At 51.1% G+C, this 23431-nt stretch overlaps 1 protein-coding gene across 5 annotated transcripts in view; it reads right to left on the reverse strand.

The window, feature by feature from the left end:
• The window catches only part of ACTN1 (actinin alpha 1), an 86661-nt gene extending 63431 nt beyond the window's left edge, over nucleotides 1-23230 (reverse strand). For 3 of the 5 annotated variants that reach the window (XM_035327704.1, XM_035327707.1, XM_035327706.1), the window contains exon 1: nucleotides 23029-23230. In XM_035327704.1, the coding sequence (XP_035183595.1) occupies nucleotides 23029-23133 (105 nt within the window). In that variant the 5' untranslated portion in view covers nucleotides 23134-23230. The remainder of the gene's footprint in view (nucleotides 1-23028) is intronic. The other 2 variants (XM_035327703.1, XM_035327705.1) reach the window with 1 other exon arrangement.
• Nucleotides 23231-23431: the final 201 nt, after the last annotated feature.

A 23431-nucleotide genomic window follows, 5' to 3' on the forward strand; every position in this document is an offset into this window, starting at 1 on the left:
TTAGGGAGCCCAGAGGGAGGGCATGGGGTACCAAGGGCTCAGGGTCCCCCTGAAACAATCAGCTCAAGCACCCCCCTCGCTACGCACCCGAGAGCTTCACTGTAAACACGCCCTCCACCAAAGCAGAGAGCAGTAATATAAACCAGATGCTGCAGGGAATTTTTTCCCTCTTCGTCTGCACTAAATTTAAATACTGAGCTCTTCCTTTGCCAATTCCTTCTTAAAGGGCCTGTACGCCGCTCTTCATCTCCGTCCCACTTGCCTGAAGCCAGCCAAGCCCTCGGCAGCCCTCCACCCGCTGCAGCCACGGGGAGCACATGTCCTCCACGAGGCCTCGGAGCCCAGGAGCTGGCTTTGCAGCTACAGCACCCGGAGCCCTCATGGCCCCTCTGCCCCCTACCTGGGTGCAGGGGAAATCCTGCGGGTGCAATCACACGAGGCGTGCTTGGGAGCTGGCTGTGGGGCAGCAGCACAAACCACCTGCTACATGAACACAACACCACGTTTCAGCGTTGTGCCGTGGCTGCTTCTAAATCCAAGTGAGGACTCCTGGGCTCGGGACTTCGGCAGTCACCTTAATTACAAGGAAAAGAGCTAAATGCAGCCTGACGTGTTGAACGCTGCAGCGTGCAGGGCTAATTGTGCACGGTCCGGCTGAAACACACAAGCAGCAGCATAATTGCACGCTACGTAACCGTGCTTTCCAAGTTTTTTTTTCCAGCTTTAACTAGAGGGTAGGCTCCAAAAAACTTGGCTGTTGTTTAAGACACCACTACCCTGCCCGTTGGTTGAGCACTGCTACTCCCTAAGAGGTGCAGCAAGGAGGAGCGCGTGCCTGAGCCTCAGCTGCTACACCTCTAGGTCCAAAGTCTTTGTTCAAACCAGGTGTGAGCCCTACGAAGTTTCCCCATCCTTGAGTTATACCCTACTCCATTTCTTTATCTTCTGACAAGGAATGTGATAGAGTCAACACAGGAGCAGCAATTCCCACCTCGTGTATGCCAAAGAACTGCATTTAGCTTGTAAAAACTGCACCAGGCCTGATCAACACAAAGTCCTACCAAGAAGCAAGCTGTGGTGCCAAGAGCAACCTGGAAGCCCCCAGAGCAAGGGGCCAGAAGACATGGAAAGCCATACCCATCCCACCACAGGCCATGCCTCCCAGGAAGAGTAATGGAAACCCAGATGCCAGTGAGACACCTAAGGACCTGCAGGACTCGATGATCCTTGTGGGTCCCTTCCAGTGCAGGTCTCGTAACAGAGGAGGACCCAGCTGCATCACCAGCTTCACCCTCAGCTGGGTATGGCCCCCAGTATGACTGCACCTGCCCCGGGCCTTAAGTCAACACCATCTTCCTTACAAATGCTTTAAGCGCTTATCTGTCACTGACCTGTGGCTAACCATTACAATGGCATTGCATTTACACATCGTTCCCCTCCCCTTCGCTGGTACTGTCAAAGTGCACAGCTGCCCTGGTAATCAGCAGGGTGGGTTTTATTTCAGGAAGTTGCCTTAGCCTCCTAGCTCCGTTGAGCATCGGCTGCCCTTGGTAATTCATAAGCAAATCACTGGTAATGTAACAGAGTGTGCCATTCTGGAACGACGCAATGGTGCTGGCACACTCTTTTCTATGTACTCCTGCATTATATTTCTACTTTTGAGAATACCTCACTTCCAAAGTCAAACAGTAACCTATTTATTTTTTGATAAGAAGCCATTCAGCAAGCAGCGGAACCAAGGAAGCCTGGCTTCCTACATTGCTCCCATTGCTCCCCGGTGCCTCACAAGGAGCAAAGCTCTTTGCCTTTCACCATCCCACCCCAAATCCAGAAGGCAGCACACAGCTAGCACCTTTCTGTGTTGCTTGACTTGTTTTCCCTAACTTTGTTGTACCGTATCACTGACACTTCAAAGGCAAATAGTCATGGGGTAAGGGGGATGTTCTCTCCTGGATTATTGAACTATCTAAATAAGAGAAAATGAAAGCCTAAAAAGCCCAGTCTCCATCACAGGGAGAAGGGCATTACCCACACTTCATGTAAGCACAAATACCACTTAATTTTTAGAAAAATAAAATGATCGGCAAGGTGAAAACACACTTCTGCTTACAAAGCCTAGCTGTGAAGAACTAGATTTAAAGACAGGTATATAACAATGACAAACAAAATTCACTGGTGATAAATCTTCAAAGATGCACTTGCATTGGAAATACTCAAACACCCTTCTGGATCCTGAATTAATTCCAAACAGGGAAGAGCCCCGAACAGCTCATCAATTCACCTGCTCAAGGCACAGCAATACCCTAAACGTGAGGCCACAAGTGCAGAAGGAATAGCAGGAAGAATAATTATGGACATGAGAGTACCAGCACTCCACTCCATGCTGTGCCTGCATGTGGAGCACGGCAGGGTCCTGAGCTTTCACAACGAGGGAGCAAGAACAAAACATTTTTGTAAGCAAACTCCTGAAATCATCCGAGATGTTCAATTTACTTCTGCTTTACAGTTCAGTAGGAAAGAGCAGAATGAAATTATGCAGCAATTGTTCCATGCATCTATGGCAATTTTTAATGTAGAGCTTGATTCAGTGAAGGTCAGATCTATGCTATGATGCTTAGAGTTGGTTTGTTTGCCTTTTTAAGGGAACACAAAGTAAATCACCCCTTTCCTGCCCCTCCCTTGCCTCTCTTGGAAAAGACATTGTCAAGGTACAGAAATAATTGTTGAAATCTAGACTTTCTGTGGACATTGTGGTTGTACATTAACTACCAGTGAGAACTGCCACCGAAGAGCAGCTTTAAGAGCAGCGTGTGGAGGTGCCCTTCTCCCATACACAGAACTGAAACCATTGCAAAGATAGGGTGATTTTACCAAGACTTGTGTACCACGTTTTGAAATATTCTCACAAAGACGCAGTTATTTTGGGTGGGTAACAGAACTGTACTGCTTCAAAAAGTACATCAGCACCTTCTGTAAAACACTGAACCATCACTACACATTATTTGCCTAACTGAGTAAACGTGTAATCATATCTCTAACCCATATCCTTCCTTAGCTTTTTTCTTTCTAGTAAGCACTGATCTCATCTGAAATGCATGTTATTTAGCTACAAAGTCCCCAGCCTGCATACGTTGCTCTCGAAACTCTCAGATGTGGCTCCTGACCACAGGAAACAACTTGTGGTCTAGTCCATCAGCAGGAACAAGGTACAAGGATGCCCGCTGCCTTCTGCTTGCACGCGGGTAGCTGGAACCACTAATTTACCTAAGAAACCCTGTGGGACACAGCCTCATCTTGTTTCCTGTGATGCATGAAACACTTGCAGGTGGCTCAACTCTGCCGCACAAATTAACTCTGAGTAAACATGGGCACTAAATGGTTTTCAAAATAGGGGACACCCATTAAGAAATGCAGCAGTGTTCTACAGCAGAGGTCCCAAACTGCCACAGCAGTCTGTCATTCTGGGGTGCTGGCACAGCAGGATGGGATCTTTTTCCCCCGCAGATACGAGAAAGCTCTAATCCCATATAGTCACTGAGGTGGGCCATTTTAATTCCCAAATGGCATTTCTTCAAGCATCTCAGTTTCTTCAGTACGTAGCATAGGCTTTATTCAATCCAGAGGCACAATAAAATTCCAGGCAAAGTTTGAGCTTCCTTCTGTGGTGATTTTGGAAAAGCCTGTGGATCTAAGCAACGTGTTCACAGTAGACTGAAGCTGAAATCATTAAGTGAAATGCTCCCCATGATCAGCGCTAGGAAAGGAGCTCTCACAAGGCCAGGGTGCCTTCCTGGGTTATCATCATCCCACACGCTTTTAAATCCTTCATCAGTGCCGTAATTTATGCTACATGGGATTTTTTTTCCCAAAACCATGGAAAATCACTTTGAGGTCCCACAGAGTGTAAGTGTTGGTGTGGTAAGCTGCATAAGCACCATGGGGTTGTGTTCTCCATAGCTGTTCTCTCAGCTGCCATCTCTGTTCCTGTGGCACCCGCTCGGATGGATGCCTGCTCGGGGGCCTCAGTTACCAGCACTGGTCTCTAAACCATCACCCATGCTTCCTGACACAAGCCAGCTGATTTCTTGCCTTAGCACACAGGTTGCTGGAGCTTGCCACGGCCCCTCCACCTGCTGGGGAACAGACACAAAGTCATGCTGAAGGAGCCCACACACAGGGCACAGAAGGCCCTCACTGACCAGGAAGGCCGTGGGGTGGCAGTGCCCTCACCAGCCGAGCCCAGGAGGCAGGGGCAGCCTGGGTCCCACATGAAGAATTATCTGACCCAGATAATGTCTTGCTGAAAACCTTTTTTTCCTGCCAGGTCCTACTGGTTCAAACGTGGAAGCTCTCCCCTTAGAGAATTTACACGTGAGCCTTCGCAAAACACGTCACCTTCGCAAAATGCTGATCCCCATGTGCCATGTCTGGGGCAGGCAAGGAAGCAAGGGCAGGTACTCAGAGACAGTGCCCTCATCCCAGCTGATCTCAGGCCTGGAAAGGCAACGAAAGCACTGCAACACCTCCCTGTAACACCGGGATTCTGGGAAAAATGAAGCCTTCCCTCCAAGCAAGGGCAAGCAGTCTGGGCAGACTACTACAAAGCTATATAAGGAAGAGTCAAGGTTACCCTTCGATTTATTTTTGCATAGAATTTCACAACCAGCTGAAAAGAGTCTATAAAACATACGTCAGGCACTCTCTCACAGATAAGCCAGCAGAAAGGTCCCACGTGTGCCAGCTCGAGGCAGGTTCCTTTTGCCTTTAATCATTTCTCCCATGAATAAGTAACACCTAATGAAAGTGCTCTTACCCAGGCAGTATTTGTAGTCTGATACCTAACTGCTACTCACATGCCTCTCCTACAACAGTCCCTTGTTAAGATTACAGTAGCGAGGGCAGGAGATGTGAGGAAGCAGACATTTGGATGGCTGCATATGCCACCCAAATTCTTTAGTGTTGCCCAGTGAGGGGCCACAGAAGTTAAAACCACGTAGAGCTCTCCGACCCTGCAGCCTCGCGCTGGGAAGCTGCCGAGAGGGATCTACAACACACAGAAAGCCAGCAAGAGCATTCATGTAGCTAGGGGATTAGCCTGAACTTGCTTTGATGCATATTCATAAATGCGCATATTCTTACATGTTCATAAGAAAATGCCACATCATTTAGTCACGGGTAGCACGTCAGCGTACAGCTCATCTCTTAAAAGGAGTGCCTTCCATACTCACCATTCCTGATTTTGCTGTTGCCTGACAATTTTCCTTTGCAACAGTTGCTAAGCAAAACATTTGCAATTCAGCTTACTATCACAACTCATGCATGGTGATTGTTCCTAATAGATACAGTAAAATTCATGGCTGTTCAGTCCTGTTCCTCTTTTGACCTACCCTAGCTTTCTTTTTTTTTCCAGACCTGCGACACCCAGGATAGTTTATTCTTTACCTATGTAACGCCTAAATTATTAGCACTGCAATATACGCAGGCATGGATATGGTAAGAATAGTAAAACCAGCAGATCCTGGATCCTGTGTCATGTTACATTAAAAAAACAAACAAAAAAAAAAACAAAACAAAAAAAAACCTCTGACGAGAAATGGATAACCCAAATGACAGTACGTGCAGCTTCTGTGTAATCTATAAGTCATCACTGCCATGAAGTCTGTCATCTGCTTTCTTCACTAAGGAACCATCTGAACGAGGCAAAGTGCATGCATGAAGGTGACATTCAGATGACAGATAAGTGTTAGTAACCACGTGGAAGCCAAATGACACCCTGATACAAAAAGCCAAAAAAAAAAACACCACACCACCTTATTATTTCTGAAGCTTGTTTCAGCAAAACTACAAACTCATTCCAGTGACTGTAAGTAGATGTCTTACTGGTACCGTAAGATACCCACCATGAGTTAGAGGAATTTGAAATTATTTCTAGAAGTCCAAGTGGTTTTCTATTTCTCCTGCCGTAATCCAACTCAGACCAAGACCAATATAGAAAAGTAAATTCAAGACAGACTCAAACAGTTATATTTTTAATATTGGCAGCTAAGGTCCTGTACCACAGGTCAGCAGTCACACCTAGTGCCCAATGCAGTAAGAACCTGGAAATCATCTCCTTTCCTGCTGAAACAGAATAGTAAATAAAAGCCAATTTTGTTCAGAAAAAAAATAGGAGGCTCCTTCTGACATTGCTAACAGACACAAACACAGGTGCATTCCAAGCTTGTATGTACACTCTCCCATTCCCCTTCAGCCCCAAAGCAGGTAGACCGCCGTAACAAACAGGATGGTCAAGAGGCAAGTTCCCTTTCCATTAGTTTTGGCTTCACTGTGGAGAGAAAAAAATGCACTTTGCCATCCTCCTTCTTCCACATCAAATGCATAAATTTCACTCAAGGATGATGATCAGACACTTCTCATAAAACAGAGATGATGGTGGAAAAAGCTTTGGAAGCACGGAGGAAAAAAGACTTCTGCAATTCATAAGACATGACAGGAGTCTTCAGAACTGACTTTGGAAATCACCAGCAATGTAGGTTGCTGCCACAACTTGAAGCCCTGAGGAGAACAAAGCAGGTCTTACAGGTTGGTAGGAGAAAGGAAGAAACGGAGGATCTGCCTCATGCAGGAGGAAGATAAATTGTATCCTGCCTTTGGCCCCATGGAAGCTTATTACAGTTATGCCCGTCCTCATAGCAAGGGCAAACTACAGACTTTGTGACAAAATTATACTTTCCCTCTTGAATAAAACCACACCTCAAAAACTAATTTGAATTTTATAGCAGGTTCTCTGCTGCCACAGCTGCTTGTATTCAGTACTGGCCAAACGGCTGAGTGACACACGTACAAACCCTCTGGCCACAAGGCACGCTCCCATTTCCCAGACCGCTCACTGTCAAGCCTGGACAGCTTCAGGCATTCATCCGGGACTGGCGTCCCAGCCAGAAACTCCCAGAACCACTTTTGGAAGAGATCAGGTTATTATGGAGTAAGTTAACTCCTGGCAAAACTCTCTCGGCTTCAAGCTTATACCAAGATGAAAGCAGTCCAGTCCGGTCCGATCTGTGGTTCCTAAAAGCATTCATTTTCTGCTCTCCCTGTAGCTCCCTGCGAGGGCTGCAGGGAGGAGCAGGTCTCTGCAAGAGGGCTGATGGCAGACTGCATAGCTTCATAGGAATACCAGCCTGAAACACATTGTTTCAGGGTCTCTGGTTAAGTGCTAATCTTCTTCCGGATTTGGATGCCAGCCCTGATTATGAGAAGTATGCAGTAAACAGAGCCTCGCCATGTGATACGAGCGCTTAACCCTCTTCCTGCTGGCAGCCGCATGTCAGCACAAAGTTGCAGTGGGAACAGCAAAACCCCGCTTCCACAGGCTGGCTGGCCTTTTGTCCTCAGCTTGGTGCTTGCTGCCATCGCCTTTGGAAAGCCGCGTTCACAGCGGAAGGATGAATGCCATTTCCACCACGAGCAGCCCCCTGGAAGGCCGCTTTATGCGGTGGTCCGTCCCATTCGGACCCAAGCACAGGGCTGGGCAGCAGCCACAGCCACGTCAGAGAACAACGCCCATCTGTGCGCAGCTCCACAGGGAAAGGGGCATGGGCAATTCACATCCCACAGCGGGGGGCTCTACCTCATCTTGTCTGGGGGCCAGGAAGGAATAATCCCGCTCCCAGCACACTGAATAACCAGCGGGTGGGCTTGAAGAGACAAGACACAGTTGTCCCGGCCCTGTCCTCATCGAGCAATCGCTGGGCACTACAGTGGGCACTGGCTGTTGCCCCGGGCACCACGGCCGCCTGGTGCAGTGCCACGGCTGCTGCAGGCCGAGGCCACGCGTGGCCCTGTTCCAGCACCCACCGCACCCGGGGAGGGGAGAGAGGCCTGAACCAGCAGGCAGGGAGCCAGGGAAGGGATGAATTTCAGCCCCTGCTCCCTCCCAGGGGATCAGGTATCCTTATCGTCAAGGCACACAGGACCTAGTCTTCGCAGGCCTCTTCCTACAGGTTACACGGATGGCCACAGAGCATCGTGCATGGCAAGGAAACATTTTTTTCCCGCACAAATTGAGCAGATCAACTCAGAAAGTGGAGTTTTCACAGCACTACATTCAACTTGGTACTTAGCAAGCCTTATCAACCTTACTAGTGGCCCAGGACCTCCTCACATCCTACCTCCTACATCCTAAGCACTGCACTGGCAACTGCTAAAGGAAGTTAGTCATTTCCACATCAGACTGTCTCCCATACCACGAGCAGCCAGCCCATTTCTGTACACAGGTAAGGGATTGTTAAGCCATTTAGAACTCATTTCTTCCCTTCTCAGCTGCCAAAACTGTTAAGCCTCTTGCATTGCTTGGTGGGTTACTCTTTAGCACTGTTTTTCCCCGATGCCTAAGAACCCAGCCCTGACAACGTGGAGCCTGCCTCCAGCTCTCTGTGGTCTCTCTATTTAGGACTGCCGTATGACGAGTCCCAAACAGGAAGCTTCAGCACGGAGCCCCGACACGTTCATGCTGCAGACTTGAACTACACTCAGTAGAGGCCAGGGATACATAGGTCCGTATGGGCAGCAACCAGGCAACAAAACAGAGCAGAGCCGAGCAGCATGCATTTGCTAGGGAATAAAGAGCCAGGGAACGGAGCAGCTGCAGCAGAGCATCTCCCTGCTGACAGGGCTCACTGTGGGAGCAGCCAGCCCTATTGCAGGAGGGAAGCACCGGCTCCCAGGTAGAAGGAGCCAACCCACAGCACTGCCCTTCGCTCCCCAGACTCCCTAAAGCAGCCTTGCAACTCTTTACAGATGGGCATCAGACTAGTGGTACCTGCTTGTGGAAGAAGTCTAGTATCCTGCAAAGCAGCATGGCAAAGTCTCCAGGTTTTAGGCTCAGACTCTCGGGGCTAAAGACTGCACTTGCTGAGTACCTTTGTCTCCTCAAAGCTTCAGCAATTGGATCCGTGTGAACTACTCTGAGCTCAGTCTCTTCAGGGCCTAAGGGGAGAAGGCTAACGTTCCTGCACAGGCAACAGAAGAAGCTTCTTTCCCAGCTCAGCAGTTGCTGCACAGCATTTCTTTGACCCACTATTAAGCACTTTTTTCCAGAAGGCAGGAGACTGCATCGGATTTGACAGTGAGACAGATGCCAAACCCCAGTCCAGGGCCAGTGCTCAGAGAACCAGGCAATGCGATGATGGTGAGAACACAAATCCACTGCTACTTATTTCCACAGGAAAACCAGTTAAAAGCCTCATGTTCTTACGCTCTCTCCCATTCTCCTGCTCCTCTCTCCCTCTCGTGGGGAGCTATGTAGGTTTAACTTCCCCCTTTTATCTGTTTGGTACGTTCATTTTCACCTTGATGAAGTCCGTTCACATGGCTCACAGCTCAGGTCTGCAAGCAGGTCTGCAAGCAGTCAGGAGCAACACAGATGCTGTGCCTTGCAGGGGTGGGAAGGAGCGGCCAGGAACAGGTACTCGGCAGGCAGCTCTTGCTAGCACAGCCCCTTAGTGCATCAAGCCTCCAGCACAGCCCCACTGCTTCCAACATTACTTACTGGTGTCAGGCACATTTCCATTCCCCCGCTCCAAAACCCTTTCCCCATGCATCTCCACTATTTTGCATGGCTCGAGGTGGCTTTAAGCAGCATTCCTACCTAGGGAGAGCTGGCGGACAGCTTATTCTTTTCACATGCAGACTAGAACTATCACCTGGTCCAAGCTGCAAAAATTCGAGGAATTTGGGCAGGGTTTTAAGAGAGTGAGAATGCATTACTTTGCTTTCCAACCAGCATGAGGTGTTCAGAAGCCTCTACTGTTGCTCCAGCCCCAAATACCATATCGCTGAGAGACTGGTTTCAGGGTCAGCTTTGGCCATTTTACTGACAGCCTGCATCCAGCTGAGAATGGGTGACAGGTAAGCGCACACAGACTGGTCTGAAGACTGTGAAACTGCACCTGGAGAGAGTCCTGCACCGAGTAAATGGATGAAGAAAGCACTCACCGTTTGCATACACAGAAGTTAAATAAATTAGGTGCAAAATGTTAAGATTTGGCAGGTCTTTGGAATCAGTGACTGCCAATTTGAAGATACCTTACATCACCTTCTGGCAAACTATCTAGAATAGACTTTGCAGGCTACAGTTATACAATACATTTGTACACTAGGGCTGCAGTACCAAATTTCACCAGCCAAAAAACAGATAAGCACTACATAAATTACATTAAGAGCTCTGGAGCGTGCTATTCCTAATATATGTATGTAAAACATTTTGCCCACTCATAACTTCTTGGGAAGGCAAACGTGCGAATGGGGGGATAAATTAAACTCCTGTCAGTTTGATAGACGCAGGCATGTTGAGCTAGTATTTCTACTCCTATTGGAAGGGGAGTAGTTGTTCAGTGCACTCCAATTTCATGACAAATAAGCACCCTTACAAAACCTTGTCAACAGTTCACATGAGAAGTAGTCATAGGAGAATGTGACTTATGACTTCCCAATCCATCATACATGAAGGTCAGAGGGGAACAGGAGCAGAACTGCATTTTGTCAACACCTCGTTCTTTGCCCTAGCGTCAGGACAGCCCTTGCAACCTACACAGGCATGCTTATCCAGAGGACAGCTGTGCACTGTACCAGTGACTGACTGAGAGCTCTGCTCATCCCTGGAGCGTTTCCCCAGATGGGATGAGCAGACTGAATCCACACCTCGCATCCTGGATGTGCCCAGGGCACACGCTTCCCTATTTCAAGCTGGCCACTGCTGCCCTGCTGAGAACCAGAGCAAGGCTCACCCAGTGCATAGCTGCCAGAGCTCGCTGCCAACCAGAGACTTCCAATTAAGCTCTGAAGCAACACCAATGAAATATTAACTTCTTCATGAATAGACTAAGTTTTTAATAATTATCTTCAGCAGAAACAGCTGCAAAAGCTCCTTTGAGTACCATACCATTTTGTTAATGTATCGGAGACGAAAGCCAGCAACCCACCTAAGCAGGACAACAACCAGCAGCCCAAGGCGGAGCTATCAGTACAATGGCAGCATGAGATGCCAAGAACACGGACCTCCCCCCTTAGCTCCTGTTAACGAAGGTGGGGCAAGGAAAGGAAAGGAGAACAGGAGGAGGAGGAATTTGGGGCTGGGAAATATAGGCAGAAAAAGAGAGATAAAGGAGTACCACCTGAGGCTTCAAACTCAAAGCAAAATTTATTAAAACCAGTATGCTTCTGTATATTTGGTATATTCTCTCTGGCTATAGCCACATCAGAAACTCGCTCCAGCATACTGCTGAGTTGGGAGGGTGTGGGGAAAGGACAGCTCTTACAATTTTAGAGTGACACACTGAAAGCAGACATTTGGAGCTAAAGACAACAGAAATACAGAGGCATAACTCTGAAGTGGCCTACTACCAGGCCTCACGGTCAAGAGAGACTGGGCTGCACTCAAGCAGGGTGTGCCGATAGTGGCCAAGACAGCACCTAAAGCATAAAACCAAATGCATGGTACTAGCACAGGAGAATCCAGAATTGACAATATTTTTTTCATTTGAGTCATGTGGATTGTAAGCAAGTACCACAAAGAGGGAAACAACTTTTATTTGCTGTAATTCGCATAAGTAGCCTTAAGAAAACATCGATAAGTACGTGCTAAGAGTCCATTTAAAATCTGTTAGCATCTCTTCAGTGCTGCTGGCCATCCAGTGTCTGGGAACCATGCTCAGTGATCAGATCTGTGGTACAAGGTGCTGCAGGGCGAAAAAAAAACAACACCCTTTCCCCAGGTACCTCCTGGCTGTGAGCAAGGTGAGAGGCAGGAAGATGTGGGCAGAGGTGAGGACTGCAGGGAAGCAGATGACTGCCTGCTGCTCAGGCCAGCAGCCGGTGATTGTGGCCTGTTCCCAGGGCCTGTCCCGAAGGTCTCTGTACTCAGTGCCTGGCTGTCCACACTGACCCACAGGGTGCTAAGCACACGTCATGTTGTGTGGAAGACTGAACAACAGCGGACACCCGGGCGGTGAGGCAGGTACGCAGACAGCAGTGCCAGAGGTCAACAGCCTGCACGAGGTCCTGAGGGGTGACAACATCTCTCCACTCCCAAGCTAAATCCAGAGCACATAAGTTGAACTCAAGCTGAGAGGTTTTTTCCCTCTGGTCCTTTCAGCTGCTGGGAATCATGGTGCAGACTGGGCACCTCACTGCAGCTCTAGTGCCCAGCACCAGGCAGGAATGAGGCATGGAAAAGCAGCAAGATGATTGCTCGAGAGCAAAACGAAAGCTGTGATGAGAGTGTTTTTTTTTGTTGTTGTTGTTGTGTTTTAAACCCTGTCCTTAGGCTGAACAGACTTTTCATCTTTCTGACCCTACCAGAGGCCAAATACCATAAATGAATACCCTGCTCAACTGCTGAGTCCAGAGAGCTGAATGATGGCTGGCACCCAGGCAACTCGGTATTTTACTTTACCCTGGAGGAACCTGCTGCAAGGTAGGCATTTCCTACCACATAATAAAAATAAAACAAACATTAAATACTGCCATGTTACAGCTGTCTCGCAGTGCCCTCCACACCCTTCAGCAGCACTGCACAAAGCCTGGGTTCCTCCGATGTGATGGAAGCAAGCCCCACACATTACTGTGTTGCTTCAGGCAGAGCAAGGAGCAGAGCAGCTGGTGCTCAACGGCCTCGAAGCATCCCCAGCTTCTTGAGGGCTGGGACCTGGGCACACTGGCTCGGGGCCCCTGAGCTGCCCTGATGTGGGAAGCCCTAGCAGCGCCAGCGTGAGCCCGCTCGAGGCTCGCCCTGAGCCCCCTGCACCACGGGCAGCGATGGCATCGCCTCTCACAGCGCCACAGGCAGAAGTTGTTCCAAGGCCTGCAAGCGCAGAGGGTATTACACTCACAGTTTTACTTACTGTAAGCAGTTCACTAATTACAGTAGTAATGATTGGATTATGGCCAGTTAACAGCTTTAAAGAAACAAGCCATTATAGGAGGGGGAGGGAAATATTCCTCAGGGTCTAGGCTGGAAACCTCTTTCAGATTTCGGCAGTCTACCCCGCAGGAAGCTGTTAGGAGCTGGCTGGGTCAGGCCATTTGCAACAGGCTGCAACAGCGAGGAGCAGTGTAACGTGTCACTAAATGATAGGCCGGCACCTGAAAATTATCAGTGTCGGAGGAGGTGTGCTCGCAAGAACAGAAGGTCTCCTGTTCATATGCTGGCCCCATCGGCTCCAACGCCTCTACGTGAGCAGAGCCAGAAGACAGGTGTGTGCATGCAGAGCTACACAGACAGCACCGTGCTTATGATGCGTTGTTTCAGCATGCACTGTGCTGTGACTACAGGCGTTTCAGAGACTCTTTAGCAGGGGCCAGCTAGCTCCAACCCAGCAGCCGGATGCGAACACCCACGGTATCAGGAGCCAAAGACACTCATCAGAAACAGCAGCTAGAAATTTCCTTTCCCTAGCAATTTCTGCCAGCACTGGAAGGAGCACAGTTATCAGGCATTAATCCCTTAGTCCCTCTGGTTGCTAAAAATCCATACAAGGCACACACAGGCCCTAACCAAGGCAAGCCAACCCCTTGCATCCACACCACCCACCCTGCCCTCTCCACCCAGCTCAGGCAGGGCCCTGTACCACCCACAACCACCCCACAGGTGCCCACCCACTGCCACGTCCCTCTGTGCATGTGCTCAGTGTCTCCCCTCAGCACTGTCTTAGCTCTGCTTGGTCCTCTCCTCCTCCCTGCAGAGATCTTTGGCTCAGGGCTGGCAGAAACCGAGTTTGGTGTCGCTGGCTGGAGGGCGAGGATTTCTGGCAAGAAAACCAGCAGAGCTGGGCATCTTGCCCAGGGTGAGTTCACACTTGGCTCCCCACAGCTGGAAATAGTCTCATCTGCGGCCAGAGTTCCCCAACTGCCCAACAAAACCCTTGGGAAACGGCAAGTTTCCACGCGTTGGCCATTTTGAGGCAGACTGGTGTGCATTAATGAATGCGCTCCCCTGCTGCCCCCAAACCAGCCTCCTCCGTGCTGCTGCCAAAGGGCACTTGGCAAACGAAGGCAGGCTCCTGTGCCGTGTGAGGAGCCCAGCATGGCTGGGACCAACACAACTGCTTCTTCGACTGCTCCTTTTCCTACAGAGCAACACCGGAGGGAAGAGGAGGGCTCCAGCAAGTGTGCTCCCGCACCCCCCTTCCCAACGCGCTCCTACAGCCAGGCTATTGCACTCCTCTCTTCAGCTCCCAGGCCAGATAAAACATGTAGGAAACTCACCTGGAAGCATAAACACGTTTAAAGAGCTGCAACTGCTTTTGGCTGCAATCAAAATTTTCCTCAGGAAATTAAGTATTTTCCGTTGTGATAAAACCTGGCATAGGCATGGCCTCGGCAGCTTTAAACAAAGTGTCTTTTCTTTGGCATTGTTTAGCAATTAAGAAATCCATTTACTTGCCCTTATTTTTTTTTTCCTTCTGTGGACCCAAATTTTTGCAGTTTTCTTGTGGATAATACACTTTGGTAGCTGAACTAGCTCGCCATTTACTGAAGGGTACATTTAAATAAATGGAGGGGATCACAGGTAAGCACAGGGGGTAGCAGAAGAAACGCTGCCCCTGCAGAGCCAAGGAATCCGGCCAGGAAGCACGGCCCTGGGACGTGCACATCACTTTCCATGATGAAGAAAAGAGCGCTCTGCCAGGGTGTGGAGACCATACATGGATCTCTCTCTGTGCCTCGTTTCTCAGAGGCCTTTACAGGCTAGCTCCTGGAGCAAAGATGTAACAGCACGACTTCCATTTACAGCAGCAGTGAAGGCTGACTGCTGGGCATCATATGCTGCAGCGAGCAGCAGCAAGTGCCCTGGCTGCCTGCTCCGAAGGCCATGGAAAGCAGTTCTTCCTCAGCTGCCAGCTGGCCTTGGCTCAGCACCTCCATAGGACAGGAGAGTTGTCCTCGGCATTGTAAAAGGAAGCATGAATTTTCTGCACAAAACTTGTCCAGCACAGCAGCCCCTCCTCACCCAGCAGCATCACTCAGCTAGGGGATGGCTGTATAGCGACACATAAGAGGTGTAAACTCTGCTACAGCTTTCTATGTGAGAGGTTTTGGTCAAGCAACCATCACTGCAGTTATGCATGGTGACCACAGTCACACCAATGACCAAAGCAGCAGCTGGCTGGTACAAGTCCCCCCGCCTTCCCACCGACAACGTAAGCCATCTAGGAGGACGTGGAACAAGCTGTTGGTCTCCCCTGCAGCCTCACCTGCCCATGAACTATCCACCCCGGTATGTTTCTGTAAGAGTGTCCATAAGGGATGAATTGCTGGCATTCAGAGGCTTACCCAAAACTACTCCAATTACATGACAGGTGATAAAGGGAGCTTCACATGGGTGGTGTGCAGTGTACTGAGTGTAAATAGCCAACACAAGTCATTTTCACCTGCCAGCACGTCCCATCCAGAGCTGTACTTTAGCCCCAACCCAGTGGAAAGGCCAGTTCTGCTGTCATGCCCCACACCACAGGGATGAACACATTTCTGAGAGGCTTTCAGGGATGAACACATTTCTGAGAGGCTTTCAGTTTATCTAGACAGAATGACAAATCAGAGTCACCTGGATGAGAGATCAAAATCCAGTTTCATTGCGTGTACCCCAGCTCCGTCAACAGGAGCTGTTTCAGTGCACTGAGGGCAGAGAAAGCCTCCACGGAGACCATGCCCTACTGCTTCAAAGCAGAAACACATTTAGAAAAAGAAGAAGAGAGGACAAGTGCAGGTGAAGGCCTGAGGACAGCTGGCTGCAATACTGGTACAACAAGGGTTGGCTTGCAAAGGCCTGACCCAGGCCTTACCAGTAGGATGCACACTGCCAGCTGAGCAGGAAGGACACAACGACAGGAAACCAAAATAGGAACAAAAAGGTTCTGCTTTACTGCCCGATAGGGTGCTCAGAGGTTAAGTTGGCACCTGGCCACACCACAGACATCCTATGGCCAAGTTCTGCTCAAGGGTGGCGAGGGAATGAGAGCAGGGAAGATACGGCAGGGGAACAGGAAGCTGGCCTATTTGCTAATCACATCAATGCTGCTGGGTTTGCTCACTTCAGCATTTTTGGGGTTGGCCCAAGAATTTCCCAGTCGTGTCTCATGGATGTGGGTGATTATTCAGAACCGAGCGAGGCTGCTGTACAGGAGGTCAAAATGCAGCAGTGGGTGGCTCCACAGACTTCGATAAGACAGGCTTTTGCAGTGTGGCTAGTGCCAGGCCAAAGGTCCTGCTGCTGACAAGCCTATCTCACCACTCTGCACCAACTCATCCCCACAGATCCAAGCTTTAAGTAACATGCTTCAGCCCCAATATCCCAGAGGGAGAGCAAATCCTGTGCCCCTAGGAAGAAAAGATGACTCCGGGCCTTTCTTGCTCAAGTGACATTTTTTCCACCTGGCAGCTGCCAGGCACACTGTGTGCATGCTTCATGCTCCCCCTTCACAAAGTTCATCTCTCTGAGAGACAGGAGTGTTTTACACTGCAGCACAAGACTTGTAGAAGTCATGCTAAGCATGTTCCTTATGGTAATCATCATGCTTCTAATAGTCACACAGGGCAAGAAATGACGTTTATATATATACATAAAAGAATAAGCTCTGTTCCACTCCTGCTCCCTATCTTCCCTCTTAAACACCACTGCTTAGGCTGTACAAAACACCACCAGAAATCACAGCAACACATCCAGCAAGCCCCTGGGGCAGACACTACGTATTGAAGTGAAACCAATCCACCCTATTTGCTGTATATTAGCAGCTTCCCTGTGTTTCCCTAAGACAGAGCTCCAGCCTCTTTTCTACAGTGACTGCTTTCTGCACTTCACCATCAGAAGGAGCGCAGCCATCCCTGCTAGCCTAACGATGCCCCAGAGAAGGGCTGAAGTGTCAGACGCAACAGCGATAATCCACAGGCAGCTGGAAAGCACCCTCAGCCCTTCTCCAGCAGCCCCGTGCTAGTTTTCACCATCTCTGTCACCTCTGCTTGTGCCAGCCCTAAGAACTCCAGGCCAGGAAACAGGCTTGTCCCAACGAGGCTGCAGAGGAAAGCGCACAGGCCAGGGGGGCTCACCAAGTGCTGCACCTCCTCCAGCTAGAAACACATGGTTGGGCCATGAAGGTGCATCTCACATGAGAAGAGCAAAGTGCCTACATCAGGAGCAGCTGAGGCTCATTGCAATTCATGGTGGCCACTTGGGCATTGTGAAGCACGGGTAGCATCCCTTGTAACACACAGCGCTTCTAAAAATGTGACCTTAGTGTTCACAAAGGTTTTTACTGAACAGGTTTACTGGCCCACATTCTCACAGCTACGCTTGATTTTCATGGCGAGGCAACACCACCCCACACAAAAGCACCCATTTCCGTCTAAGGGCACAAGTTCTCATCAGACAGCCAAGAAAACTGAAATTTCAGCTTAAAGACACTACGTGGCATGGCAGCAGACCACATGCCCCCAGCTACCCCATACAGCACTGCAAGTGGGCAGGGGGGAAAAGCAATGTCATCACATCAGGCCTCTGCAGCTACACACCAAAAGCGTCATTAAATTCTTGTGCATGTGATTTGGTAAGCTGGTTGCCTGAAGCAGCCCGTGAGAAGTTCCCCAGACAGGCACATTTTACATCAGTGGGCTGGTAGCTGGATGCCTTTGAGGTATTTCATCCTTCCCTAGAGGATAAGGAGGATGAACAATTCAATCCAGTTTGGCGAGTCTCTCCTCACAGTGGCTCCTTGGGGTCTGTAGCAAAGCCTTCCAAAGAACGCACAGTCTTCTTCGTAACTCATGTTTTCTCCTAAGTTTCTCTCTCAAACTGGCTGCTGAATAGGTGCTAAGTCTCTGCAAAGCATGCACGCCTCATTCATCACTATCTGAAGGTTACGATGAAAAATAATGTTCTTGTCAAAAACCCACAAGCACACTTCCTGATCACAAAGCACACGAAACCTGATCACAGAAAGCAGGAGGCTGCTCCCACACTCAAGGACAAGTAGCTGATCTACAAAGCCAGATACTTGTAGAGACCCCCTACAGCAACTTCTCACCTTATCGTTTTGAAGAACAAGTATCTGGCGACACGCTACCTGTGTTAAACAGCAAAACCTTGATCTGAAAGATAACAAATACCCAGTAACCTGTATTGCCTGCCTATATGACTGTAAAACAGCAGCTGAGCGAGCAGCCATACCAATTTTCCCATCCTGCTTCTATACTGGTATCAGTGAGTGCAAAACAAGGCACAGAGAATCCTACGTGCACCAGGGCCATCCTGCCTACAGCACGCCCACGCTGCAAAGACCACGAAGGCCGTTCTTTGCCATCACCCGCTGATTGTGATCACCCGCTGATTGTCATCGGTGTCACTTACAGAGGGAGCAAAGGGGCCAGCGCTGCGTATTCACCAACAACGAGCATTTATGCCCCTGCTGAAACTACAGCAGGAGGTATTGAAAGTGACTTCAGCAAACTACAGAGATGGCGTGTGGCATCGCAGCTCCAGGTGGGTCCCCAGCAGCCACCAGAAGTGCAGCTTTCGGGAAATGTAGCCGCCCTTCTCAAACCAGGCAGGGCACTCGAACCAAGGGGAAAGGAAGCGGTGACTGCAACTTCTACATCTTGTCAGAGATGTTAGTCACACTTGGTATGAGCATGTTACCAGCAGCCTGGGAGGTGGGGTGTTCCTACGAGGGACGTGAGCTAATTTAATGAATATTTTCTACCCTTAACAACCCCACCTCAGACACAGAGGCGATTAGCACAGCAAAATTCAAATCATAATGAGAGCAGTAAGACCTGTCAGGTGCAGCCACAGCAGTGCTAGCAGATCCATAGCTTTTGGGGGTATGCGACCACCCTTGTATTCATACATATCTTCAGATGTAGCTCATGGCAGAGGGTTTGGGAGATTGCCATTCCTGACTGAGAATTTCAGGAGTTTCACAAATAACAACTGTACGTAGCATTTCTTCAGGGCAGAAAACGTGTTCCAAAAGTTTGTGCCACCACTGCTTCAGTAGTACCGTATACCAGAACACTTCAGCTCTCTCAGCTGGTCATATCATTTACTGCCACGGGGTGCCAACCTGGAGAGGCAGGGCAGCGCTGGACAAAGACAAGGCACATTTATTTCATTGATACCTTAAAGGAAAGCATTCCTGTGTCTCCTTGCAGCACTGAAGTTGTATATGGCTGTCTTCTGTATGTTGCAATGAACACTGCTTCCTACTCACACTGTCAAGTCAGCAGCTGTCAAGGCAGCAAGCAATTCAGCATTTAAAGGGTTTGTTTCGCCCCCAGCTCTGCAGTTTGGACGAGTCACTTCAGGCCAGATTTTAAAATAAACTCTGAACAACCAGCCCACAAAACGTGCGACCAGAGAGAGAGACAGAACCACCCCCAGCCCCCCAAAGCCTCCAGCACTAGGTCGCAGCATCACCCCAGCGCCACCTCGGAGCCCTCTGGGATGCTGGTGGCAGGAGATGAACCAGGGGTGCTGAGCACCCAGCAGCTCATCCAGGCACTCGGGGCTGAATGCAGCTCCTGCACCAGGAGCCCCACAGGGCCCAGGAGAAGTCTGAATACCGCTGCTGGCCAGCTGCAATCGGGAGGGAGAAGTGTCTGTGGGCACAAGCAGCTGTCTGTTGGTCACTGAACGAGCGCCCAGGTACGTGCTTTTACGAGGCAAGCTGGTCTGCCCCGATCGACAGCTGCTTTTCAGGTGGGACCTTGGCAATGGCTCTCAGCAAGTGCTGCTTTGTAACGCTGGAAAACAGCGAGATCAATCTTGTTATGCCTTGGCTAGTGCTACTCCGAGGCCTGACTCCAGACAGGAAAGAAAAAAGGGAGAGGAAAGACAAGGCTGTTAGAAGAAACTACTGAGATGAGTCCAATAGCGCAGAGAGGAAAGTATTTTAATCCCCAGTAGAGACCCTGCTCCCGTACAAAAGGCTGTGCAGAGGCTCAAATCAAGCGAGAAGTAGCAGTTTGTTCTGCACATTACATTTTTTGCCACTTATGAATAGCAATGCTGCAACGAGCTCTTTGAAACCTCTCAGAGTCTCTTCTGGTAGGCACAAAAATGCTTCCTGGGGAAAGCCGTGTGACTGGAAAGCTGTTTCCCTCCGAAGCGCTGTCGCTTTATCCCCAAATTTTGAATCAGCAGCTTCCCAGGAAGGGGCAGGCGGGAAGGTGTGAGACCAGAGTCTCTTAGCTACATCACGTTAGAGGCCTAACTTCACTGTCCAACTATGAAAATCACTCTGCCATCCCTCTACCTGTGTGAAAGGAGCTCACAAGATCACACCTCGAGCACCACCCCAGCCAGCCGTGCCCCTCTCTCAGTGCAGTAGGAAACCCACACGCCAGCTCCCTGAAACTTGTCCTCCTTAGAGCACGGCACACCTGTTGAGCCCCTTACTAAAAATAAAATAAAAATCAGCAGATTTCCCTGCTTCTGACGCCTGTCATTAGCTCTGCCGAGCCCACGCAGCTGAAGGACATGGAGCTGGGTTCAATCCATCCCTGAGCAACATCCCCTGACCGTTTGTGTCCCAGGTCCCAGTTGGTCCCAGCTGCAGAAGCCCGGTAGAACAGCACCTGGGAGCTGTCGAGATGGATGGAAACGGCCAGTGAAGCACGACTGCTTCCCACACAGACACTTGCTGCCTGGATGGCCAGAGGTGCCAGCTCTTTAGAGATGCTGCCCCTGCTCCCAGGGGAAATCTAAGCACCAGAGTTTCAGATCTGCCTCACTGGCTGGCATCACTGCAGTAGTAATGCTACAATAATTTGGTGGTACTTAAATCCCTGCACAGACCTTTCCTCATCTCTCTTTCCCCACGCTGGCACGGAAGCTTAGGGGTCTACTGCTGCCAGCACCTGAAAGCGAGTCTCACCCATGGGAGAGGCCTGGCTCCTCTGCCTGCAGGCAGGGAGACGTCACCGATCTCCCACTGATAAAGGCCCAACTGAATGGCAATGCTGCAACAGGCGCAGCGATTTCTAAGAGCTGATCGTCCAAACAGCCATTTATGTAGGCAGAAAAATCGCATGTACAGTCAGGATTCATAAACAGCAGAATTAAGTTCACATAGCAACATCCCAGCGTTCTTCCAAAGCGATTTTCTGCTTCTCAAATCTCAGTGCCCTTTTATTTCTAGACAGACAGGCTTTTTAGAAATTCTCTAGCTGTTCCTTGCATGAAGGAAAACCTAAAACACGTGAGCCAGCTAGCAAACCCCAACACTGAGCCTGAAGAGAGCCTCCAGGAACATTTGGGAAGCATGAACCTCTCCGATTCACCCTGGTAAGGTATCAGTCCTGTGCAGAGACAAAGGTTTAGCTGTAATTACTGCAGAGCCTTCAATTTGCAGGTAAGAAGGGGATACGGTCTCAGTGCACCGCACACCCCAGGGCTGTGCCCGCTGGGTGCCGTTACCTCCCCTCCGTCCGAAGCAAGCCCCAAGGCCCAGCAGGTCTGCCACATTCACTGGGAGTGGCTGGCCATGTAAAGAAAGTGGCTCGGGTAATTTCAAAGTAGACACATGAATACCTTCCAGCTCCCTCCTGGCTTCTCCCCTCCTGTTCACAAGTAACCCAAGTTAACAGAGCGGCTCTCTGTCCCCCTCTTGTGATAGGACCACGAGGACTAAAAACCTCCTGGAAGGAGGTAATTAAGAAAGCCGTGGCCTTTGGGGCACGTGCCACAGCTCCTGTTTGGGACTCCTCGTTAATCCAAAGGTTCAGCTCCTGCTTCCAACGACCACGTCAGCGTCCCGCCGCACGTGAACCGCTCTGGCTCCCCTCAGCGCCCCATGAAAGGCAAAGGGCCGCACACGCAGCGTGACAGCCATTTCCCCTCGCGGGCGATGAGCAATGCTGCCCATCTCACCCCGGGCCCCACGGGCTGTTCCAGACCCATCAGCCGGCTGAGGTGCAGGGCTGGAGGCGCCGATGGCGGCCAGGCAGCCCTCTGGAACAGGAGGGAACTTCTCTCCCTCTGCACGGGAGCGGAGCCTAGTCACAGATAAGCCATCCAGCGCTCACACCCCAGACCGAGATTGCATTCCTCCTTCTCCTTTGTTGAGGCGTAAGCTCGCACACGGCCAGCTCGCTCTCAATTACATGCCCTCGTTTGCGTGCTTTAATTCTCGTGCTGTCTCCCACAACACGAGTCTCCCCAGGCGAGGAAACCGCTGACAGAAGCTCCACAGCTCTCACCTCCAATTAACTCGTCGGGCTCCAGGGGAAAGGCTTCCCAGCTGCGCTGCTTCAGATGGCGACGGGCAGGAGAGCCTGAAAGCCCTCGATCCGAAAGCAGCGGAGGTGGGAAGGGAAGGGGCTGGAGAAGAAGAGTCTCCTTACGGGAGCAAACACGATCAGCGATATTCACATCTCAGACGTGCCTGAGGCACCCCACCAGCTCGGCGGGGAGGTCTGGGGGCTCTCCTGCCTGCTGGCGGTGCGGGCAGGGCGAGGCGCGGCTGCAAGCACCAGCCCGGGGCGAACAAGCGATGCTTCCCCGGGAAGAGCCGCGGCGGCGGCCGGCCGAGGTGCCCGTGCCATGTCAGCGGGGCCGCGGGCAGCCAGGGACCGCGACGGAAACGTTTGGAGAGGGGGGATCGGGGTCGGGAGCGGTCCGACACGGGATGCTCCGGGCTGAAGGAGGACAGGGGGGCGAAAATAACGAGGAGAAGAACCGAAGCGGCGAGGCTGCAAGTCCTCAACTCCCCTCCCCGCGAGTTTAAAAAAAAAAAAAAAAAGGCCAGAAAAGGGCCGAATGTTACCATTTTTGGACATGACTCCGCGCAAGCCCTGCCCTAGCCCCGGCGCTCACACCGGCGCCCCGCTGCCCTCCCGCCGCCGGGGCCGGCCTCCCCCCGGCACCCCCGGGGGCACCCGGCGGGGTCGGGGCGGACCGGGGGGGGGCGATCCCGGCTGCCGCCGCCCCGCGCATCCCCGGTGTGCGGGTGCCGGTGCGCGGGTGCCGGTGCCCACCTTCCGCTGCTGCTTCTCCCAGGCCGGGTCGAGGAGCAGGTCGCGGTCCCAGTCCTCCTCCGGCTGCATGTAGTCGTTGGTCTGCTGCGGGTCGTAGTGATCCATGGCGGCAGGCAGCCCGGCCCTCCGTCCGTCCGGCCCTCCGTCTGTCTACCCGTCTGTCCGTCCGCCGGTCCCTGCGTCCTCCCCCTCCCGCCCCGCCCCGTCCCGGCGCTGCCGCTGTGCCCGGCCCGCGGCCGCTCAGCCCGAGCAGGCGGCGGCGGCGCCCGCTCCCTCCCCCCCCTCCGCCTCCCTCCTCCCCTCCGCCTCCGGCCGCGCGCCGCACCGCGGGGGCGGGACGAGCCGCGACGCCCCGCCCCCGCCCGCCTCCGCCCGCCTCTCATTGGTCGCCCCCCGCAGGCAG

This window comes from Oxyura jamaicensis, chromosome 5 (genome assembly GCF_011077185.1).
Source record: "Oxyura jamaicensis isolate SHBP4307 breed ruddy duck chromosome 5, BPBGC_Ojam_1.0, whole genome shotgun sequence".
NCBI classification, from domain to species: Eukaryota; Metazoa; Chordata; class Aves; order Anseriformes; family Anatidae; genus Oxyura; species Oxyura jamaicensis.